Source organism: Amyelois transitella, chromosome 3, assembly GCF_032362555.1.
Source record: "Amyelois transitella isolate CPQ chromosome 3, ilAmyTran1.1, whole genome shotgun sequence".
Taxonomy (NCBI): domain Eukaryota; kingdom Metazoa; phylum Arthropoda; class Insecta; order Lepidoptera; family Pyralidae; genus Amyelois; species Amyelois transitella.
The window spans coordinates 3,761,227-3,781,645 of NC_083506.1; the positions used below are offsets into that span (position 1 = coordinate 3,761,227).

Sequence of the window (20,419 nt, forward strand, 5' to 3'; positions counted from 1 at the left end):
TGAGGAAAAAAACCTCAAATCATCACTATCCGCATAGTAGGTGGTAGCTCATTAAATATTTAATTTATTTACAGGATTACAAACTAAAAATAAAATCCCATTTTCCTTTTACATTTTGTAGAAGGTATATTTGAACCTGTAATCTTTATATTTTATTTTGATACATACATTCATTTTGTCATAAATTTTATTTGAGATCTATACATATTGCCAAATTGGAAACCATTGTGACAAATTGTCATCTCTTTAGCTATGTACTGAATACTCAGTAATCTTTCCATTGTTATTGACGACGGTTTCTGATCCTCGATTGCTGGTTTCTTTGCCGTTGATGTTGGAAGACATGGCGTACGATTTTGAGCTCATGCTCACGAAATTACTTCCAGGGATTGATGGCTGGTCATCGAAACGCTCGAGGACGTTCACGTTTGGTTGGTTCTAAAATAAAAGGAACATTCGTTACATAAAATCAAAACTATTTTCTAGAGGGAAAAACATTTTCAAAGTACAAGTTATACAAAGAAACGTTTAGAAGATAATCAGAAATATAAAAGGTTAGTACACAATGTAACATTACAAATGTAAGTTACACAGCGATGTTGTAGGACCATTTTTGATAAAATAGTAAAACTATACAAAATCACGTACAAAAACACCTGCGTTATTTGCTTTGTTTCATTAGATAGTGCATACCGAATAAATCGAACGTAAGTATTATTCGTACGCATACAAAGCCTACGGAACTGGAATTAATTCTCTTACCGGATTACCAGGGTTGATGGCGGCAATCTGGTGAGTATACCCAGGACCAGCAGCTGCGCCAGCAAACGCACTGTTATGCGAGTTGAACATTTGGGAGTCTTCGAAATCACCCGACCTGAATGGGAAATAGGGAATGTAACCCGCTTGGTGGGAAGTGAGGTCGAACGCCTTCCGAGCGGCCTTCAAAGCTAGGTTCTGATTAGCAAAATTTGATCGGAACGCCCTGTGAAAACACAATGTTAATGTCAACACAAATATTAACTGTAAATATGTAATTTGTAATGTAAGCATAGGAAGAAAAGAGACCAAGAAAGACAAACTTAATAGAGAAGAAGTGAATATACGACAGAAAATTAATTTAGATGGTGAATAGAAAAAGAATGAGAATTTTGTTACAAGTGCCATTAAGCCACAAATGAACTCATCCAAAACTTAATAATTTTTTTCTATGAGAAAGCATTATTTCACGCAACAACAACAAATCCCCATTAAAACATCAAATCGTTTAATATGGATGGAATTATGTTTTTATCTAATTGTGTTATCCTAATTTTTACAATTAGTCGCACAGTTTTAAAGCGAAAAAAACAAAGTTATATTGCAAGATCTTCTTATTTCTAATTGCACCTTACGAAACACTCCAAGTTCAAACAACAACATTATTTTAAACCCAAAATGGAAATAATCACCCATATTGCAGTTTGTCTGCAAACCTACCGGTCGTTTGATGGGAAAAGACTTAGTGACTGCAAATTGGGTAGAGGAGGCAACGGTGGGAAAGGAGTTAGTGGTTTTAAAGGGAATAATGGTTTCAACGGTGGTAGAGTGGGCAACGGGGACAAAGGGGGTAATGGAGCAAATGGTGTTAAAGGAGGCAATGGTTTTAAAGGAGGCAGTGGTTTAAACGGAGACAGTGGTTTAAAAGGAGACAGTGGTTTTAACGGCGGCAGAAATCCCATTCGATATGACAATTTAGTAGAATCATTGGCCTCTTCATTCTGTATCGCGGTCACGCTAAAAATAATTGTTTATGAGAAAATATGTTTGTCATGCTTAGAGGTTTATTGGTAGTGACTAAATTGCATTCCGCACGTAAAATTTCTTCAGAATTGGAAATTTGGATACGAAGTTCCTCCCAAACCCGTTTACTGCGTTGATCTTTAGATTGATTTCTCAAGCTATCTTGACGACATAATTATCTTTGGCGGTTTATATATAGAACGATTATGAATTCGAAGTCAATATATACTTATTATCAGATCCTGAGCCCTAAGCATATAACAGCCAGACGCTTCCTGAATATGCAAAGATGATATAAGCAGGAACATTACTAATATAATTGCTATGGTTATGATTGCAGCCTAGTTCAACAGAATACCTCCACCGGAAGCATAGTTCCGTATACAATAAGTCTTACTCTTGTATCAGATATTCGAAGTTTCTAAAATAATCAGGGAAGAAGTTCCCCTGTGGTAGGTAATTATTTTGTTCAAAGGGTATCTGAAAAGGAAGATCGTTCGGTGCGAAGAAATGGCCAAATTGACCATCTGGTATCTGATAAGTGCCACCGTACCTATTCCCGGACGAGTCCTGGTAAGAGAAGCTGGATACTCCTACGGGTATACCTGCAACCAAAAAAAGGGAATGATGTGAAATGAACCGTAGTTACGATGATTTAAAATGATAAACAATTAGGGTTCTGTATTTTATTAATAACACCATTGACAAACTAACGATTTTGTTTTTATGAGCCAAGAAATGAATTTTCTTTGACTACTTTCGACTTGTTTTCTGCGACGTTAACTTTAAAGTTTAATAATAACATTTTTTTTATTGAAACACATATATTTCTATTTAAATATTGTACATACATACATACATACATATGGTCACGTCTATATCCCTTGCGGGGTAGACAGAGCCAACAGTCTTGAAAAGACTGAATGGCCACTTTCAGCTATTTGGCTTAGTGATAGAATAGAGATTCAAATTGTGACAGGTTGCTAGCCCATCGCCTAAAAAAATTCCAAGTTTGTAAGCCTGTCCCTTAGTCGCCTTTTACGACATCCATGGGGAAAAGATGGAGTGGTCCTATTCTTTTTTGTATTGGTGCCGGGAACCACACGGCTAAACGGTTAAATATTGTAATATAATTTTAATTACCTTTCTTATTGTGTTGTTAAATCAAGGAATGGTTTATAAACTTAGAATACTCTGATACCTAACTACTCTTCAATCTAGCTAAACGTACGAGTAGCTTTTAAGTTTTGTGACTAACTGGCTCTGTGTACCCCGAAAGGGATGGAGACGGGACGTGAAACGTATGTATATGCCTTTTGTTAAAAATACATGATTACTGAACTATTTTATCCTCATAACAAAACCATTAATCATAGCTCAAATAGAGATATAATTGTTAATGAAAAAAAATCTGTATAAAATTAATCTTACAAAAAAGTAACCTATTCCAATACTGACTAATGACTTCTTAAAGTCATGTATTCACGCAATGTACTGTACCATCGCTTAGTCATGTTAATTTCGATTTAATGTAGGTATATATATCACGATGCAAAACAAATAAACTATGCCATAGTAATAGAATACATACATACATACATATCATCACGTCTATATTCCTTGCGGGGTAGACAGAACCAACAGTCTTGAAAGGACTGAAAGGCCACGTTCAGCTGTTTGGCTTAATGATCTAATTGAGATTCAAATAGTAACAGATTGCTAGCCGATCGCCTAAAAGAAGAATCCCAAGTTTATAAGCCTATATCTTAGTCAACTTTTACGATATCCATGGGAAAGAGATGGAGTGGTCCTATTCTTTTTTTTATTGGTGCCGAGAACCACACACGTAGTGTATTGTTGGCATGTAAATATAACTGATGGAATATTCAATTCGTACTTCATAAACAAAAACTGTCTAATGAAGTCTGTGTCATATAGTTATTTTATTACCTACTTAAACATTACGATAGCAAAAACTATTCTGAGAATACAGCTTGATTGACGGGGAAAACCTAATCATGTGCAATTAGGCAGATCGTAATAATTTAGCTCCCATAGATTTTATAATTATGTTTAAAGGCAATTAATAACTGTATAGTAACATCCTAGAGCTTTTGTTAATTTATTTTTTACCATAAAGTTTTCCCTAACCATGAACGATGTTTTATCACCATAAAAGCATCGGTAAGCACTCAAACTAATGTATTCTTTTTCTTCGCATTACTAAAGAGTAATGCGAAGTTAGTGATTTACAACTAACAGCTGATTATAACGCCTCTTTAAGGACTTAATGGTCCGAATTACTTTTATGAAAATTAAGAATAAAAGAATGAGCCCGCATAAACAGCATTAAACGAAAAATATCCCTCATTTCTCGTTCCCTTATGAATTTCTTCATATCTCCTCTTAGTGCTTCACTACACTTTACAAAAAATAAACACTCTTGTTCCAGCTTCCTATTTACGTCTAGGAGTTCTATTCACGAAGATTGATAAGGCATATATCTATTCTTTTTGGTTACCCGAAATGATAGAAAAAGAGATATATGATAAAATAAGCCGTGTCAATGTTCATGATAAATAGGGGCTGTAGTTTCGTCTAGTTTGTCTGTCAGTCAGTCACTCATTAAGCCATTTAGTAATGCAAGAGTTTTTTTTATAAGTATTGACCATAGCCTACCTTTTCAAGTAGTATGGGTTAGAACAAATTAGGCTATAAAAACGAATAACAGTAACGTATACAATAAAAAAACAATAACTTGATTGATATAACATCACAAAAAACAGACGTTAGATGTTCACGATTGTTTGTTTGCTAGATTGAGTGTGATTCGACTGATTCGTCAGGTGCACGGATGTGTGAGTCATTCTGATTGGTTAAGCATAAATTATATGTGGATATATTGCAATGGTTCGGTATTATGAATAAAAGTTAGCCTGTAAATTTTGTACGACATTTTTAACGTAAAATAAAGAAGAAGAAAAGAAAGTATGATAAATGATAGCATTACAATCTCTTCCAATTTGTAAATTGTGCGAAATTGTGAGAAATTAAAGAAATATTTACAAGAAAGGTATTTATTTCACCACGATATCATAATAAACTGCTTTGGTAAACAAAGGCAAAATACACGGCATTCTTTTGGTTTATGGGTTAACAACTTATCAATAAAAATATATGTTTAAAACTGTAAAAAGTGTATAAAAAAATAAAAAAAACACTTGATTCACTGTGTGACTGACTGATAGACAATTTACAGCCTTATCCGTATTTAGAATGATGGTAAAATTTGGCAAAAGAACGAGATTTTTAAAAATCAATTGAATTGAAGTGGCCAATTATTTAATTGTTGGTTTTTTATAAAGTAAACATCGGGACGTATAAAATTAAATATATTTATGGGCCCAACACCGACTAAAACATAATCATAGAACGAATTTTGAAATTAATTTATTATGTGTGAAAAATATAATTTTTAATTACTTTTGCATTTGTTTAAAGAGACAAAAGCTTTTAATAAACTCAATAACTAGCAAACTTATTTCGATAAAATTTTGCAACAGACCTTCTTGAGCTTCTTTTGTTTCCAAAAGTTCCCAATTTGTAGATATCCCATATTCTAAGGAGTCTAGAAATAAATTTATAAACTCACCGATGCGTCGCGCGGCGGTGTGTCCTCTAAAGCCTTGAATAATGTACTGAAATAATTCGTACTGAAGTGAGTTCTAGAACAGAGCCTGACTAATAGCCCCAACTAAATAATGCACAAGTGGTAACCAATGCAAACAGAACTTATTACGCATTACAGCAATTGACACAGAGGAACTAATTTCATCATATTTACTTAAATAGTGAGGTTAGTTTGAATGATTTGAATTTATTGTTACAATCACACTCCTGTATCAAGATTTTAGCGAGACCTCAAATACAAAAATGTATCTTTACATGCTGGTCTGATATTTGTTGGTAGTAGAAATCAATCAAAGAAGGCTTATAAACTTGGGATTCTAGCTAAAATATTTCTTTCCCTTTTCGAAGGTCACGCCATCAGCCGTGTGACTATTGGTTTTGTCTGGCTAGTAAGATTTTAGATGTACGTAATGTTTCTGTAAAGTAACTTGTAAAAATGCAACACTAAAAAAAGACATGTCTTACTTTGGACAGTCAGGACAGTACAGTGGATAACAATTTTATGAACCGATATTTCCATAACGGTACCTCAAAACTGACATTGCAATTATTTTACCAAGTTTATAAATGGGATTAAATTAAACAGCGGATGTGTCATGTCGATTAGATAAAATCAGTGTAATGAACACAAAAACTAAGTTTGCAATCACAAGCTTGAGAACTTGAATTAATACGACCACAGGCAGTACAGTCAGTCTCACAACAAGTTTCCCCCACACGGAACTCTATGACGTGGCTATAGAAGACAATTTGCAGTGAATTTGGGTTGCTTTATATGGTTGACTATACGAAAAATATTTTATACTGTACTCGTAATAAGACCGAAAACTGGTATTTTTTTTTTAATATTTACCGTTTGAATCAGATCGTCGTCCACCTTATTATTAAACCGGGGATGGTAGGTCATGTTTTTCAAATCTATATTTATAGTCACTGTCTTGACTGTTTGCCTAAAATATCTGGAAAAACCCGTGGGTTATGGAAGACATACGACAGTTACTTAGTGCAAAAAACAACTGTGACTGCGTCTAACCTCATTCAGCCTTATGGGGTAAGCAAAATAAGGTCTAAGGTGGTGCACGCAATGTCTAATAATGCCTTTTCATTTTTGCCTTTAAAATCCCAGTTGTAGGTTTCGGGAAACAGAGAGATGGAAATGAATTCAAGTTTTTAGCAATTCGCATAAATATAAGAAATTAGTATGTAATGAAATACTTTTATGTTTGCAAACACACGTGGCCATCAGAAGGATTAGTTGCCTAAAGTAATAATGATGTATAATTCTGTTAAAGTTATTTCACTTAATTTGGATTCAATATATTAGAAAATTATTTTCTCAACGCTTAAATTTATAACTTATGAATAAAATAATTATACATTTTATTGTTAAAAAGATTAGATACGCCGCGTTCCGTTCAGCTAATCAAGAAAGGATAAATTACCTACCTATTGGTTAAAAAAACCCGTAGTTTGGCTAGAATTTTAATGACAATGGATTTTATATTTGATAACTGTAAAAGACCGCATAAATTGTCTCTTTTTTCTTTAAAGATTAAGATGATGGGTTCTCGAGATACGTTTCATTGAATTTACGCGTTGGTTCCTAAGTTAGACAATTTTTATTTGTTGGAACATTTTCAAGCCTGAATTACTTAACTGTTTCATTTATGAAAGACTAGCTAGCTAGCTAGTCTGACATTAAAAAAAGCTCTGATGATCGATGTAGACGAAGGCGTATTTACAAAATATATCGATACAAGCTCTCAACTTTTAAAAAAATATTGAATTTAATAAAATAAGAAATTTTCAATAACTTTCTATTACGTACATAAATAAAAATGTGCATCGCAACATACATTATGTAAATAAATTAAATCAATCCGTGTCAGATTAATTCCTCCATAGTTCATGCTTTTCAATCGTGTTCATGATCCATATTAAATATAACATGTACGACGTATATAGTCGAAGAACAAAATATTTGTGACATTACGCTGACTTCCGTGTGTCGTGTGGTTCCCGGAACTTTAGGACACTCCATATGTTTCCCATGGATATGAGAGCGTTAAAGAATATGATCGGTGTAATATTACATATACACAAATGTATAGTCACGTCTATATCCCTTGCGGGGTAGACAGAGCCAACAGTCTTGAAAAAATTGTGAGGCCATGTTCAGCTATATAGCCTTATGATGGAATGACATCGCCTATGTAATTTTAAATGACAGAATGAGGAACAGCGTGACAAGGGAATGTTGTGATGTGAAAGATATAATGACAGTAATAAAAAAGGAATACTTAGATGGTTTGGTCACGACGACAGGATGAATGAAAGCAGTTTCACTAAGTACATATACTTTTAGATGTCATACATATTAGAATCTTGACGAGAAATCAAATGATCAACTGAAAAATATCTATTATATGTAGCATGTCTAGTATATTAATAAGGTATTTTATTAATTCACTAGTCAAATATAAGTGCTTGTGAACGATTGCTTTTGAAGGTGAAATTCATTCATGAAAACTCGAAGCGGGTACATACACAAGATATTGAATGTCTGATGAAATTATGGGCAATATAATTTCTTTAATTCCTTTGCCGAAAATACATATATAAAAAGCTTATAAATTATTGCGTTAGGATAAACATCGTGATGATTAATTTATACTTATATTATAAAAAGGTAGAGTTTGTAACTTTGATTGTTTGTTTGTTTCTTTGTAAGGGCTAATCTTCAGAAAACCTGATGAAGATTATGAAAATTCTTTCACTGTTAAAAATCTGCCTATGTTATGTATATACCACCTAAGCCGTGCGTAAGTCTAAACTAATATTATAAACAGGTGAAGCTTAATTTATATCGCGAATATTGAATCTAACATGAAAATTTGTTCAAATATAAATCGACATAGTCAAGTTTCAAAGAGGATAAATATATTAAAGACAACTTCCTTAAAATTTGACACAATTTATGTTGAATTTTGGTAAAGAACAATTAAAGGTTGCGAATCAATCTGAGAACATTACCCTGGCAGATTGGTTCATGATTTAGTTGTAATTAAATCCTATTTTTAGGGTATAAATGGAAACATGTAACTTGTTTTATCAAAATACACGCATGTCCAATGGACTAACATTATTTATAGATTTATAACGAGATTAGAGCCGCGTTCAAACAGATTAATTACTTTACAAAAGGCATCTAGAAATGTTCTTTAAAATAAAATGGTTTTTGTTTCATTGGCTACATATTACAATATTGTAAATTGAAAATGATAGAGCCGTAAGACTCGTAATAAGACTCGACTCGACAATGACAAGATATTTTTTATATAATTATTTTGTAAGTAGTGTAGATGGGTATGTATAGGGAACATATTAGGATGCGTTTATCATAGTATAACATTGTCATTACGATTTAAATTATAGGTTCACAATGGATTGATCCTTATAAAGTTGGCAGCAAACAATTACTTTGTATTATATCTATGTATTCTATAAAGAGTAAGTACACTCCATATGTTGACTAATAATTTATGTAATTTTATAGTATACAATGCATACGTTGACTCCTTGGAAGATATGATTCTGAGAATAATATAACATTTTAATGATTTATTTTCTTGGGTAAAAAAGTGATGAATTAGCAAAAGAAGTTAGAGGGTTCGTCGTAATTTTAAAGATATAATCTCTGCCTACTGTTTCGTTAAAAAAGTAATTTCTTCATTATGTATGCAAAATGAACAAGATGGTTTTGTTTTGAATTAAAAAATATATATATTTGTTTTATAATTATAATATAAATTGTATTGTCGTATAAGTAGAATTCAAATATTTGTTTTATAATTATATTATAAATTGTATTGTCGTATAAGTAGAATTCGCACTCGGCGTATATAATTAAAATATTTTTTGTCGTCACCTATTATCGTCTTTTTCAAATATTAAATACAACGCAAATTGATGAAAATTTAGTCATTAACACCTAGGAATTAACAAGTGACTCAGCATATTGGCATTATAGTGTCATAAATTTACCTACGTAGTAATTAATAAATTGTTTTATTGGACTTTAATTATTTCGACGTAGCATTGAATTTATTGTTATGAATTTACTTATTTTCCGGACCAAGTAAAACTGACGTAATTTTTTTTATTTTATACTTTGTTGTTAAAATAAAAAGTTTTAATAAATTACACGTTAAAGTCCACATATACATGAATTAAATTGTACAGGTACTTTTCATAGCATTTTCAATTTATTAATTCATTTACTTACCATAAATCCATTTTGTTTGTAAACAAATGACACCTAAAACGATAAAATAATAATTCATTGTCACTGCACTTTATGTAATGTTATCAATAATTAAGCATACACTAGTACGACTCACGGAAGCCTGGCGTATAGTGAACACTCGCCTCTAGGAGCACACTAATAAAGGCCCTGAACATTCTTATCAAACCACTAGTTGCTGTTTGCGACTTCGTCTGCCGTTAATCATAAAAAAGCCGACTTTATTGCCCCCATATAAGAGGGATAAAGAGAGAAGATATAGGGGCAAGAAATTATTGTAAACCAGTTTTTTTTAATGACCAAGTCAAACACATCTGTGGAAACCGCATTCAAATCCGAGCTTTCGCGAGATGCGAGTACAAACATACAGACATACGTATATTCTAAAAATCATAAATGTATCTTCTGTTGGACATATATTCCCCCATATAGATTTTATGGCAATATTTTTCAATTACAGACATCAGCCAGTTACAACTTTTTTATATGTACATGGATATTAGTGGACCGGCTTTGCGGTTAGGAAATTTAATTAACGCTCTTATTATAATGCGTCAGGGATCACGAGTCAAATTTGTTGTTTGAAGAGACACATTGCCATGATAAAGATCCGGGGGCAATGTCAGTGATTGCAGTATTTGTATGCAAACTTTTGCATTGAGGTCTTTTTGTTCAGATAAGTAACATCTGAAATACCTACTGGCTACTAATATCTTATTACATACTACAATTTTTTTTTTATTTATAACGATTTCTTTATGCTTGCAATTAGTTTGCGTTAAACGAAATTCTCGTTTATTTCAAGACACCACGGGATTCTGGAATAGATATCCTTTTCCCTAGAAAGACACTACATAGTTTCCATCAATAGATCAGTATAAAAAGTAATTGTGTCATGACAAGACATAAACAATTTTGCATCGTCATCAATTTTACACATTTTATATTTCAGGTAACCGGATACGCCTAAGTATAGACTTGGGATTCGGGGCTAGTAATCCCTGAATAGGCATAACTCAATTCCATCATTGAGCCATCCAGTTGAACGTATTCTTTCAACCTTTTTGAGACTGCTCTGTCTACAATCGTGAATACGAGTAATATAGCCGTGATCATATAATTACTCGTATTTATGTTAATAATAAAAAAAAACCTTTAATGAAGGAAGTCCAATTTATACTTGAATAAGTCGAAATTTATGTGAAATAGAAGAAATAATTTCCACCCAAATGCAGAGATAGGTATTCTTTACTGTCAGTCCAACTCATAGGAAAATTTGGTAACCTATTAATTATGACGGGCGTTCTAATTGCTTACTAAGTTGGGAACGCAAGGTGACGTTTGATTTTTATTAGGATAAGGATATTCTAAACAGTGCCATCATAATTCTCTACTATTAAAAGAGTCAAGGTCAATGATTGAGAATTTCGAATTCGCTCAAAGCAAAATAAAATAATGTTTGTAAGCTTAGTCTCTGTGTACCCCTTAGAAAAATTGGCATGATGTATGGTTGTAAAATACAAAAAGAGCGTGGGTTATCAAGAACTTAAAAAGAACAGGTTTCAGTCAAACTGGAGTCATCATGTAAGTACTAATGATGCTTTTTTGAGTTAACTGACAGGTGCTCTTGTGGTGAGGTAAGATTTGTATAATTAGGACCGTCTAAATATTTTGTTCTGACATGAAATAGATTCATTTATAAATACTTATAACTAGGTACTAACTAAACCTTTATAATTTCATATCACATGGATAATATAACTAAGTAAATAAGTACTCAGAATTCCCACACGAAACCAGGTAACGAGATATTTATTAAAATAGCTATATTCTTGTAATTGTATGCTTGTTTTTATCAGTTGAGGATCTGAACGTGAGATAGGCATGACTAGATGACTGGTTGATGTCTGACATCATCATCATCTAGGAATATGTATGAAAGACAACATAATGGATAGGTACTAGCCGTTGCCCGCGACTTCATCCACAATAAATTCTCACTTATTATGTTATTCCAATGTCTTAGCTATAATACTGCAAAATTTAATTACTTAATAGATAAACATCCAAAACCCAGCTCAATCAGAAAAAGTTCCTATTCCGTCATGATCTGACTGGGGAACGAACCCGGGACCTTTTGGTTCAGAACTTTGATGACGTAAAAGAATATATGCCTGCTGATTTCTCTCATTTAGAGTTGCACGTATTCGCTATTAAATTAAAATGATTGTATCAATTTCCACATTGCTATCAATGGTATTTGCTCTGAACTTAGAGTAGGCGTTTTTTATTTATTTACATTTTTCATTTATATTTTAACATGACTGACTGACAGACAACGCACAGCCCAAACCGCTGAATTTCGAGACTTTGGTATGTAGGTAGACATAGCTTTTTGAGGTCATTTAAAACTGTATCAGATTACACTAAAAGATTCTTAATATTGTTTTCACGATTTTATTACAACAAAACTCAAACATCTACAGCCTTTGTGGTCGCTAATATTTCGGTTGGAAGTCGAACTCTTGGATTCTCCCATTGTCGTTGATGACCTTGTGCCCGCCGCTGGACTCTGTCTTCTGCCCGTTGACATTAGACGAGGAGTGGAAGGTGTACTCAGCCTCGCCGTATACCTCCCCTCCCTCTACTGGTTTGAGACTCTTCACATTTCCAGTTGACTCTGGCGACGGCTGAAAAGGTACAGGTATAATTTAAGTATTTGATGAGTTAATACATACATACATTTAAGTACGTCTATATCCCTTGCGAGTTAGACAGAGCCAGTAGTCTTGAGAAGACTTATAGCCCACGCTCAGCTATTTGGCTTTATGATAGAATTTAGATTCTAATAGTGATAGGTTGCTAGCACATTGCCTAAAAGGAGAATCCCAAATTTATAAACCTATACCTTAGTCGCTTTTTACGACATCCATGGGGAAGAGATGGAGTGGTCCTATTCTTTTTTCTATTGGTGCCACACGGCAGTTAATAGGCAGTTAAATAGTTGGTAAAAGGTAACAAACTTAGTAAACTCACACTCACAACTAAGTATTGAGACTACCCAGCCAGAAGAGATGAAGAAAGGTTATGTACGAACTAGATTTTATCCACGGCTTTTCTTGTGTATTTATATGGGTGGTTATCACAAATTGGAAAAAGTGTATACCGGGATCTGTCATACGGGAAAATACTATTTTCTTCTTGGTAGAAGAATAGAATAGAATCCTACTAATATTATAAATGCGAAAGTTTGTGAGTAAAATTAAAATTAAAATTTTCAAAAAATTTTCAAAAAAAAAAAATATGTCATGATGTGAGTATGTCAGGATGTCAGTATGGATGTTTGTTACTCTTTCACGTAAAAACTACTGAACCTATTACGATGAAATACTGTATGTAGGTAGCTGAAGACCCAGAATAACATATAGGCTTATTTAAAGAATAACATTAGACTTTTTATCCCGGAGTTCCCGCGGGATTGATTCCACGCGGACGGAGTCGCGGGCGGCCTCTAGTAAAGAATAATAATTTAATCTCAAACCTATCCTTAAGCTAAACAGCTGAACGTGGCCTATCATTATTTTCAAGACTGTTGGCTCTGTCATCCCCGTAAGGGATATTGACGTGATTATATGTATGAATTTAGTTATGTAATAATTTCATGATAGAAGAGAAAAATACTTATTAATTGGTAAAATGGCTGCGCTACACGCATCGCCGTGGACAAAAGCTAGTTGTACATAAATTTAATCCAGCGGATCTGGGTAGACTTAACAGTTATTTATATGAGTCATAGGTCAACAAGTGCTTAGACGTTGATAGTGTAATATCAATGATAATTGAATGAATGAATTTGAATGTATTAGCATTATTAAATTAATCATCAAAGGTCTTTTATTTGATTAATTGAAATTTTCTTCTTTCATATCGGTGTATGTTTGAGTTAAACGACTGTTAGTCCTAGTTATAAGCCTATGATCAGAATGTGCATCTGAATAAAAAATTTTGTTTCAACTTACCGCCCATATATCCTTTCTGCTGAATCGTGTGTTGATCCTGAAATCATAATAATAAAGCGTAAAGTAGTTATAAGTCTACGGTACACATCTCTCCTACTTCCATACATACATACTTATAGTCACATTACACCTTACGGGGTAGACAGAGCCCATAATTTCGAAAACACTGGAAGGTCATGTGTAATTAGCTATTAATATAGCTGAGATTGAGATGTGATAGGTAACTAACGCATATGTTTAAGTCATTTCTAGTCGCCTTTAACGACATCCATGGGAAAGAGATGGAGTTGTCCTATTCTAAAGTGATGTTATTAACCACTCAGCACTTCAGAATTCAGTATTGAAACCTCGTTTTCATATAAATTGTGCAGTTTAAAGTCGCAATAAGCAATTTATTGTTAAGTAATAACTTTGTGAGAAGTAAAATAAAACTTACAGCCTATGGACGGCGTCCCAATCGCCTCGAGCTGCTAAAGTTGCCAAGTCCTCATTTGGGTCTGTGGGGAATCCTGGAAATTGTGGATGAAAAATTTAAAACTCCTGATGATAATTATTCAATTTACACGTATATTGTTTGTTGATGTTTCGCACTTCAATACGATTGCTGTTTATAATTAAAGACATCGTTATATTTACTTTTCCACGATGGGCAATTATACAAAGTTACGTCTATATTAATCGCGGTATCTTTGCAAGACTGTGGGTAGACAGAGCCAACAATCTCGAAAAGACTGAAAGACCACGCTCATAGACTTAATGATGGAATCGAGCATTTCTAATGGTGACAAAGACTATTAAACAATGAATACAAATGGATTTGTTACGATCTATCAATTACAAAATCCATTACGTGCGATTTGTTTCAATAAACAATGTTTTAAGATAGGTGATGTAAACATAAATAGGTATTATGCTTATTTTTACAATAAGAAAATAAGGAAGAGTTTTTTATCTCGTTAAAAACTAATGAAAAAAGGAAGAAATAGTATAGTTCACCTATTTGTTTTCAAATTGAAATATTTATAGAAAGATATTTATTGATTAATTAATGATTTTATTCGCTTGAAATGTATAATTTACGAGTAGTTCACGGGAAAATTTATTTTCGATGTGTTTTTGAGAGTATAATTCCATAGTTAAATTCAAAAATTTTTGAACCTTTCCTTTGGGTTAATCATTCTCCGTATTCTAAACTGATATCTTACACGAGAATAAGACACAATTTTAGTTCAGTTTTCCTATATATTAAAATGACCATCGTAAAAGTAATTGATGAACTTTGTCCAGCCAAGGGCGCAGTAATAAAATGGTCTATAAAAATGTACCCATAACCGTTTCAGTTTCATATTGCTACATTGGGCAGGTATATGACTCGATCAATTATGAAACATTGTTGACTTTATGAGCTTAGCATGTATTTGACAAGTAGGTACAAACTGATGTACAGTTTGTACCTATTTGTCAGATTAAAAAAAAAGATTAACATATAATAAAATTGCCTGACCGATGTCAGTATTGAAAAGACATTGGATGGATAAAGCATCGATATTGGAATCTATGTTATAAGATGAACAGAAGCCAAAAATGTGATTATTTGAATTTCTGCCTGTTTGTCTCACTGTATGTTTGTACTCGCATCACGTTTAAACTTTTTCTCTGATTTAAACGCGGTTATAAGTTACACATTTGTCACACATTTGTTAAGCTTGGTTTAACTTCAATACTGATGCACAAAAATTTCTCCCCCCACCCCTTTTAAGGGAGAATCTTTTGAACTAATAATCACACAAATAACACTATACGGCAGTCGAAGTGTCGAACAATAGCTAGTATTTGATATACAATCAAGAGAATTGATTTGAAGGTTAACAAAATATTTCGGGTTGCTGACATTCATCTTTGCTAATAAAAAAACTAGTATTTACATAATATTAACACTTTATTTTTAAGTAATATTTAGCACCAAAATATATTTCGTTTGTTTTTTGTAATATATTTATTGTACTGAAATTTACACAGTTACAAGAAGTAGTACATAGTTATAAAAGAAATAAATCACTTGCCATTGCGCACTTTTCCTATGAAGGGATATTTTCCAGTCAACCAAGAACTTGATAATTAGGAAAAAAGCAACAAGTCAAGTAGTACATATACATATCAAGATAATATAATAATTTACTAATAAAAATACAAAAAACTAACCCATTATAGATATGTATAAACAATTTTCAGTGCAATTAATACATAAACTATAAGTACACAACTCTTGATTACTAATCCTACTAATATTATAAATGCGAAAGTTTGTGAGTATGTCAGGATGTCAGTACGGATGTTTGTCACTCTTTAACGCAAAAATTACTGAACCGATTACGATGAAATTTGGTATGTAGGTAGCTGAAGACCCAGAATAACAGATCCCGGAGTTCCCGCAGGATTGATAGGGTTTCCATGCGGACGAAGTCGCGGGAGGCCTCTAGCTGTCTAGTTATCAAGACTTAAAAAATCCTATAATAAAAAAAATCTATACATATATATTTATATACATTAATTATAATATGTATATATGTATATTTAGATTGAAACCTGTAAGTAAATATTAACAATATTGCAGATGAAAATTAAATTTTCCGATAAGTCTCGGCATTTCGATAATACTGTAATCGTTTATGAGGGACCTTGAAATTGTTAGAGTATTTCCCTAGTTTCACGTGTATGCAAACGCCATTACCATTGGACAAAGGTTGGAGAAATTAAAAAAGAAAAGTAACTTATTAGTTACACTCCAGAGGGTCAAGTCTGTAATTTTTGCGCTAATAATGTATTAAAAAAGTCTTAAAGGTAGTAGTAGTTTTTGCCATAATGTAGGTAGTGTATGCCATAATTGAACACAATATCAATGACTATTCCACGAATACTTTATCGTATCGATACACAATTCGTAAATTTATCTAAAAAAATTTGATTGTGGTGTTTTCTCGTCTTAAGCATGGCTTCTTCTAGATTATGACCTCCTTTACTACATACTTTAAATTAAATATCTTTTTTTTCAAACAGACTGTCTAATTAATTTTGGAAAAAAAAGAGTAGGTATTATATAAACTAAAACTTGGGTTTTCCAATTTTCATGTGCGTAAAAGTAAAAAGAAACTAATTATCATTTTTACTGTTTAGTTACTCTATCTTCTTATTACATTATATAATTCTTTACCGGTCCTTCTCTATAATAATCTTACTATTTTTTTAAAAATAGCGACGTGCTCTCCAAGAAAGCCGTTAAATAGACTTCTAATGCAAAATAATTTAAGGTTTTCAAAAATGCAGGCTTATTTGTTCCCGTGCTAAGGTGACATTTAAAAAAAATTTAACACCTAATTGAAACAGTATAAATAACTCTTGTAATTTAATATTGTAATAATTGCCGTGCAGTTCCCGGTACCATAAGAAAAAAAACCATGTCGTAAAAGGCGACTAAAAAATAGGCTTATACACTTGGGATTCTTCTTGGATTTAGGCAACGGTCAATAAGTCTTTTTAAGACTGTTGTCTGTCTACCCCGCAAAGGATATAAACGAGATTATATGTATATATGGAATGAATAAATTGAAACTTAACTTATTATAATGTTCCTTAGGTTTGACTACTTTCTGTAACTCTACAGATCGCCTCGTATATTGACGTATTTTCGCAATATCGATCAACCACCCTTCAATGTTACAGCTAAGCCTGCTTGATGCCTTCATACGTACACCGTATATTGTGTAGTGACCTTGACATAGGTTCGTACTTAGTTATATTTTTGGACAAAAGCGTTGTAAGCCTATTATTTCCGGTACAAATATAATTGCAATAGAAGCAGACTTCAATGCGGATGCGACCTTTTATAGTTATTTATTTACTGGTTTATTGTGACTTAACTCTAGTTTAAAAATAAAATATAATAACCCTCAGTAACTATTTACTATTAAAATAACACAATAAATAGATTTTTTCCTCAATTTTCAATTCAATTCTATTATTAAGTGAATCCAGCTGAACGTCGTCGTTTAGTCTTTTTGAAACTATTGGCTCTGTTTTCCCCGTAATTTTTTATGATATATTTAACGATATTCAAAGAAGGAGATATTTATTGTGTTTAAAAAAAAGGTCTCAATATTGCCATTGCATTTGCTTCTCATAACATTGTAGTATAAAATCATATGTCTTCTTCAATATCTCTCATCTGTAAGACATGTAAGCTGAGTTTTAATTAGGTCAAATGACAATGACCCATAAAATTTAACACGTAGCGATTCCTATGCAACATGGTATCACAATTCTCGTGTTGCACTTCAAATACCAATAAGTAACCGAAGAATTATTCATATCAAATGCATAATTTATTTAGATCTAATAGCTATTTAATTTTAGAAACAAGTTTATCACGTCTTCTTGTAACACAAAAATCAAAAAGTGACCTATAAAATATTTACATATTTACTAGTGTAATACCAGTTTTTCAGTCTTTTTATTACAATATTTGTACCAAAAATAGAAATTAGGTATAATTGTATGAGAAAAAAAACTATAAATTCTATATTTTTAGGGATATAAACCACTAAGATCGAATCTAAACAAAATTTATACACGTGCAAATTAGTCGGTCAATTAGAATATTCAAACACCTATATGACATTTTGTGGCTTACCTTGACAAGCGACGGTGACCAGCAAAAGAAGGATCACGATTTTTGACATTTTATTCAATTTGATAAATTGTTTATTAAACAAACAGGTAAAACAAACTGAGACTAAAAAGTCTTATGTTTGTGTGAGACACGTTTCGGCGCGGATGTACGCTCCGTAGTGTTTGAAGACGAAGCTCGCGCGGCGTTTAAATATGAGAATATATATTTGTACGCACATGTACACATGCATCAGGACAGGATCACAATACTGTCATACTAATTTTCTTTGCCGCTGATGTGTCAAGCAAAAACAAAACAATGTTCATATTTGTCAATTTTGCGTGTGATTTTCGGATTCGTAACAGTTCTTTACGTTAGATCTGTTTACTGTGTTGGTACAATAAATTGAATACCTATTTTTCTTGATAAAGTCTTTTTTCCAGAACTGGATTTTACTCGCCAAAATCTGAAAAAAATCTGTATAAAGTCGTGTACTTACGTGTTTTGTTTTAATAGAAATTTGGATGTCTCAATATCTCTTACTTAAAGGCAGGCAATGAAAGCTCCTTTTAAGATACCTTAAAGGTACTTTTACCCTTTTTTTCAATAATGTACTGACTAAGAGCTATTTACATAATAATGAGAAAATTTTTATTTTAAGGTGTAAAACTACAATCGCTACCTTAGTGATAAATAATTAAAAAATCTTATTTATTGATACAACTAGCTTGTACCCGGGGCTCGCCCGCACATTACCGCGCATTTAAAAGTGAGTCTGTCTCTTACTCTCTTAATTACGCGAAAATTAAAGAAGATTGAATCAGTAGATGACGCGTGAAGAGGTTACAAACAAACTTACTTTCGCATTTAAAATATTTGTTTAATGATATTATATTGAGTAAAAAAATGTAATCCAGAACACATGTGTAAGTCCTAATTAATAAAATAATGGATATATAATATAATATGTCATAATTAATAAACAACCAAATAATATTGTGAAGCATCGTCCGCCATTTTTATTGAATTGAATTTTTCGGTTTTCGCGGACAATCGGAAATAATGTGCCAAACAAATATAGGGTCCAATGTCTTAGGAGTAAAAGGATTCATTACTATAATGTGCGTTTTCCTTCAATGTGACCTTCAAAATTAAGAGCATTTACGTCACAGAATCCTACGGAAAATTCAGGCGTAAATGCTTATTGTATTCGCTCATCTTCACGGATGTCAATTCTTAAAACCATAATCACAATGACCAGGTTTGGATCATTTGTACCTATATCACTGTGGTACACTAGCTAGTGGCAGTGGAAAGTTAACTACTCTATTAAATTACTGAACGTGGGTGGTCGAGTGTTTTCGGTATTTGAATCTTGCACCTTAATTTAAGGGTGATTTGAGAGTAGAAATATATTTTTTTTTATTATTGCGGCCATTCAGTTAAATATAATTTCTGTTATGTCGAGTTACCAACATTAAAATGGAAAGTTTGAATTGGCCTCATTTTGAATGCTGGGTTGCCTTACATTTGAGTACGTTGAAATGTTTGCTTTTAAACAAAAGAACAATTATCACGAGGAAACCTTTCACATAAAGATTGTAAGTGATTAGGTATATAACAACGATCCAATATGTGTTAGGTTGACCAGCTAAAATAGTAAAAAACGCAGTTCAAGCCACTGAGTCTAGAGGCTTAACATTTGACCGGTAGGTTTTTTATGTGATCTTCAGGTACGTTAAGAGAGGATTTTCCCGAAATAATCGTTTTTTTTTTGTTTCACGCGGGTGGAGCCGCGAGCGTCCTCTATAACCTTATACCAGGTCACAAGCTTAGTGCTCCATTACGCTCCTAAGGAACACACGTGTCTTTCAGCTTCCTACGCCTACGGTTACGGCTGTAAGTGTCATTAGTCAATAGCTACTGCAACAGTTTTGTAAATAATAACAACTGATTTCT

General features: G+C 32.7%; 2 protein-coding genes across 2 annotated transcripts; both read right to left on the bottom strand.

The window, feature by feature from the left end:
• Window positions 1-164: 164 nt before the first annotated feature.
• Window positions 165-9,893, bottom strand: LOC106133521 (uncharacterized). Its single transcript, XM_013333277.2, has 4 exons — window positions 9,758-9,893; window positions 2,180-2,387; window positions 763-985; window positions 165-438 (listed from the first exon to the last, which is right to left on the bottom strand). Exons 1-4 carry the CDS (start codon window positions 9,813-9,815, stop codon window positions 247-249), a joined length of 681 nt encoding a protein of 226 aa, XP_013188731.1. The 5' UTR covers window positions 9,816-9,893; the 3' UTR covers window positions 165-246.
• Window positions 9,894-12,231: 2,338 nt separating this feature from the next.
• On the bottom strand, window positions 12,232-18,642 carry LOC106133522 (uncharacterized). The gene is made up of 4 exons (XM_060947649.1): window positions 18,482-18,642; window positions 14,231-14,303; window positions 13,795-13,831; window positions 12,232-12,465 (listed from the first exon to the last, which is right to left on the bottom strand). The coding sequence occupies exons 1-4, from the start codon at window positions 18,528-18,530 to the stop codon at window positions 12,274-12,276; spliced, it is 351 nt and encodes a 116-aa protein (XP_060803632.1). The 5' UTR covers window positions 18,531-18,642; the 3' UTR covers window positions 12,232-12,273.
• Between the last annotated feature and the right edge of the window lie 1,777 nt (window positions 18,643-20,419).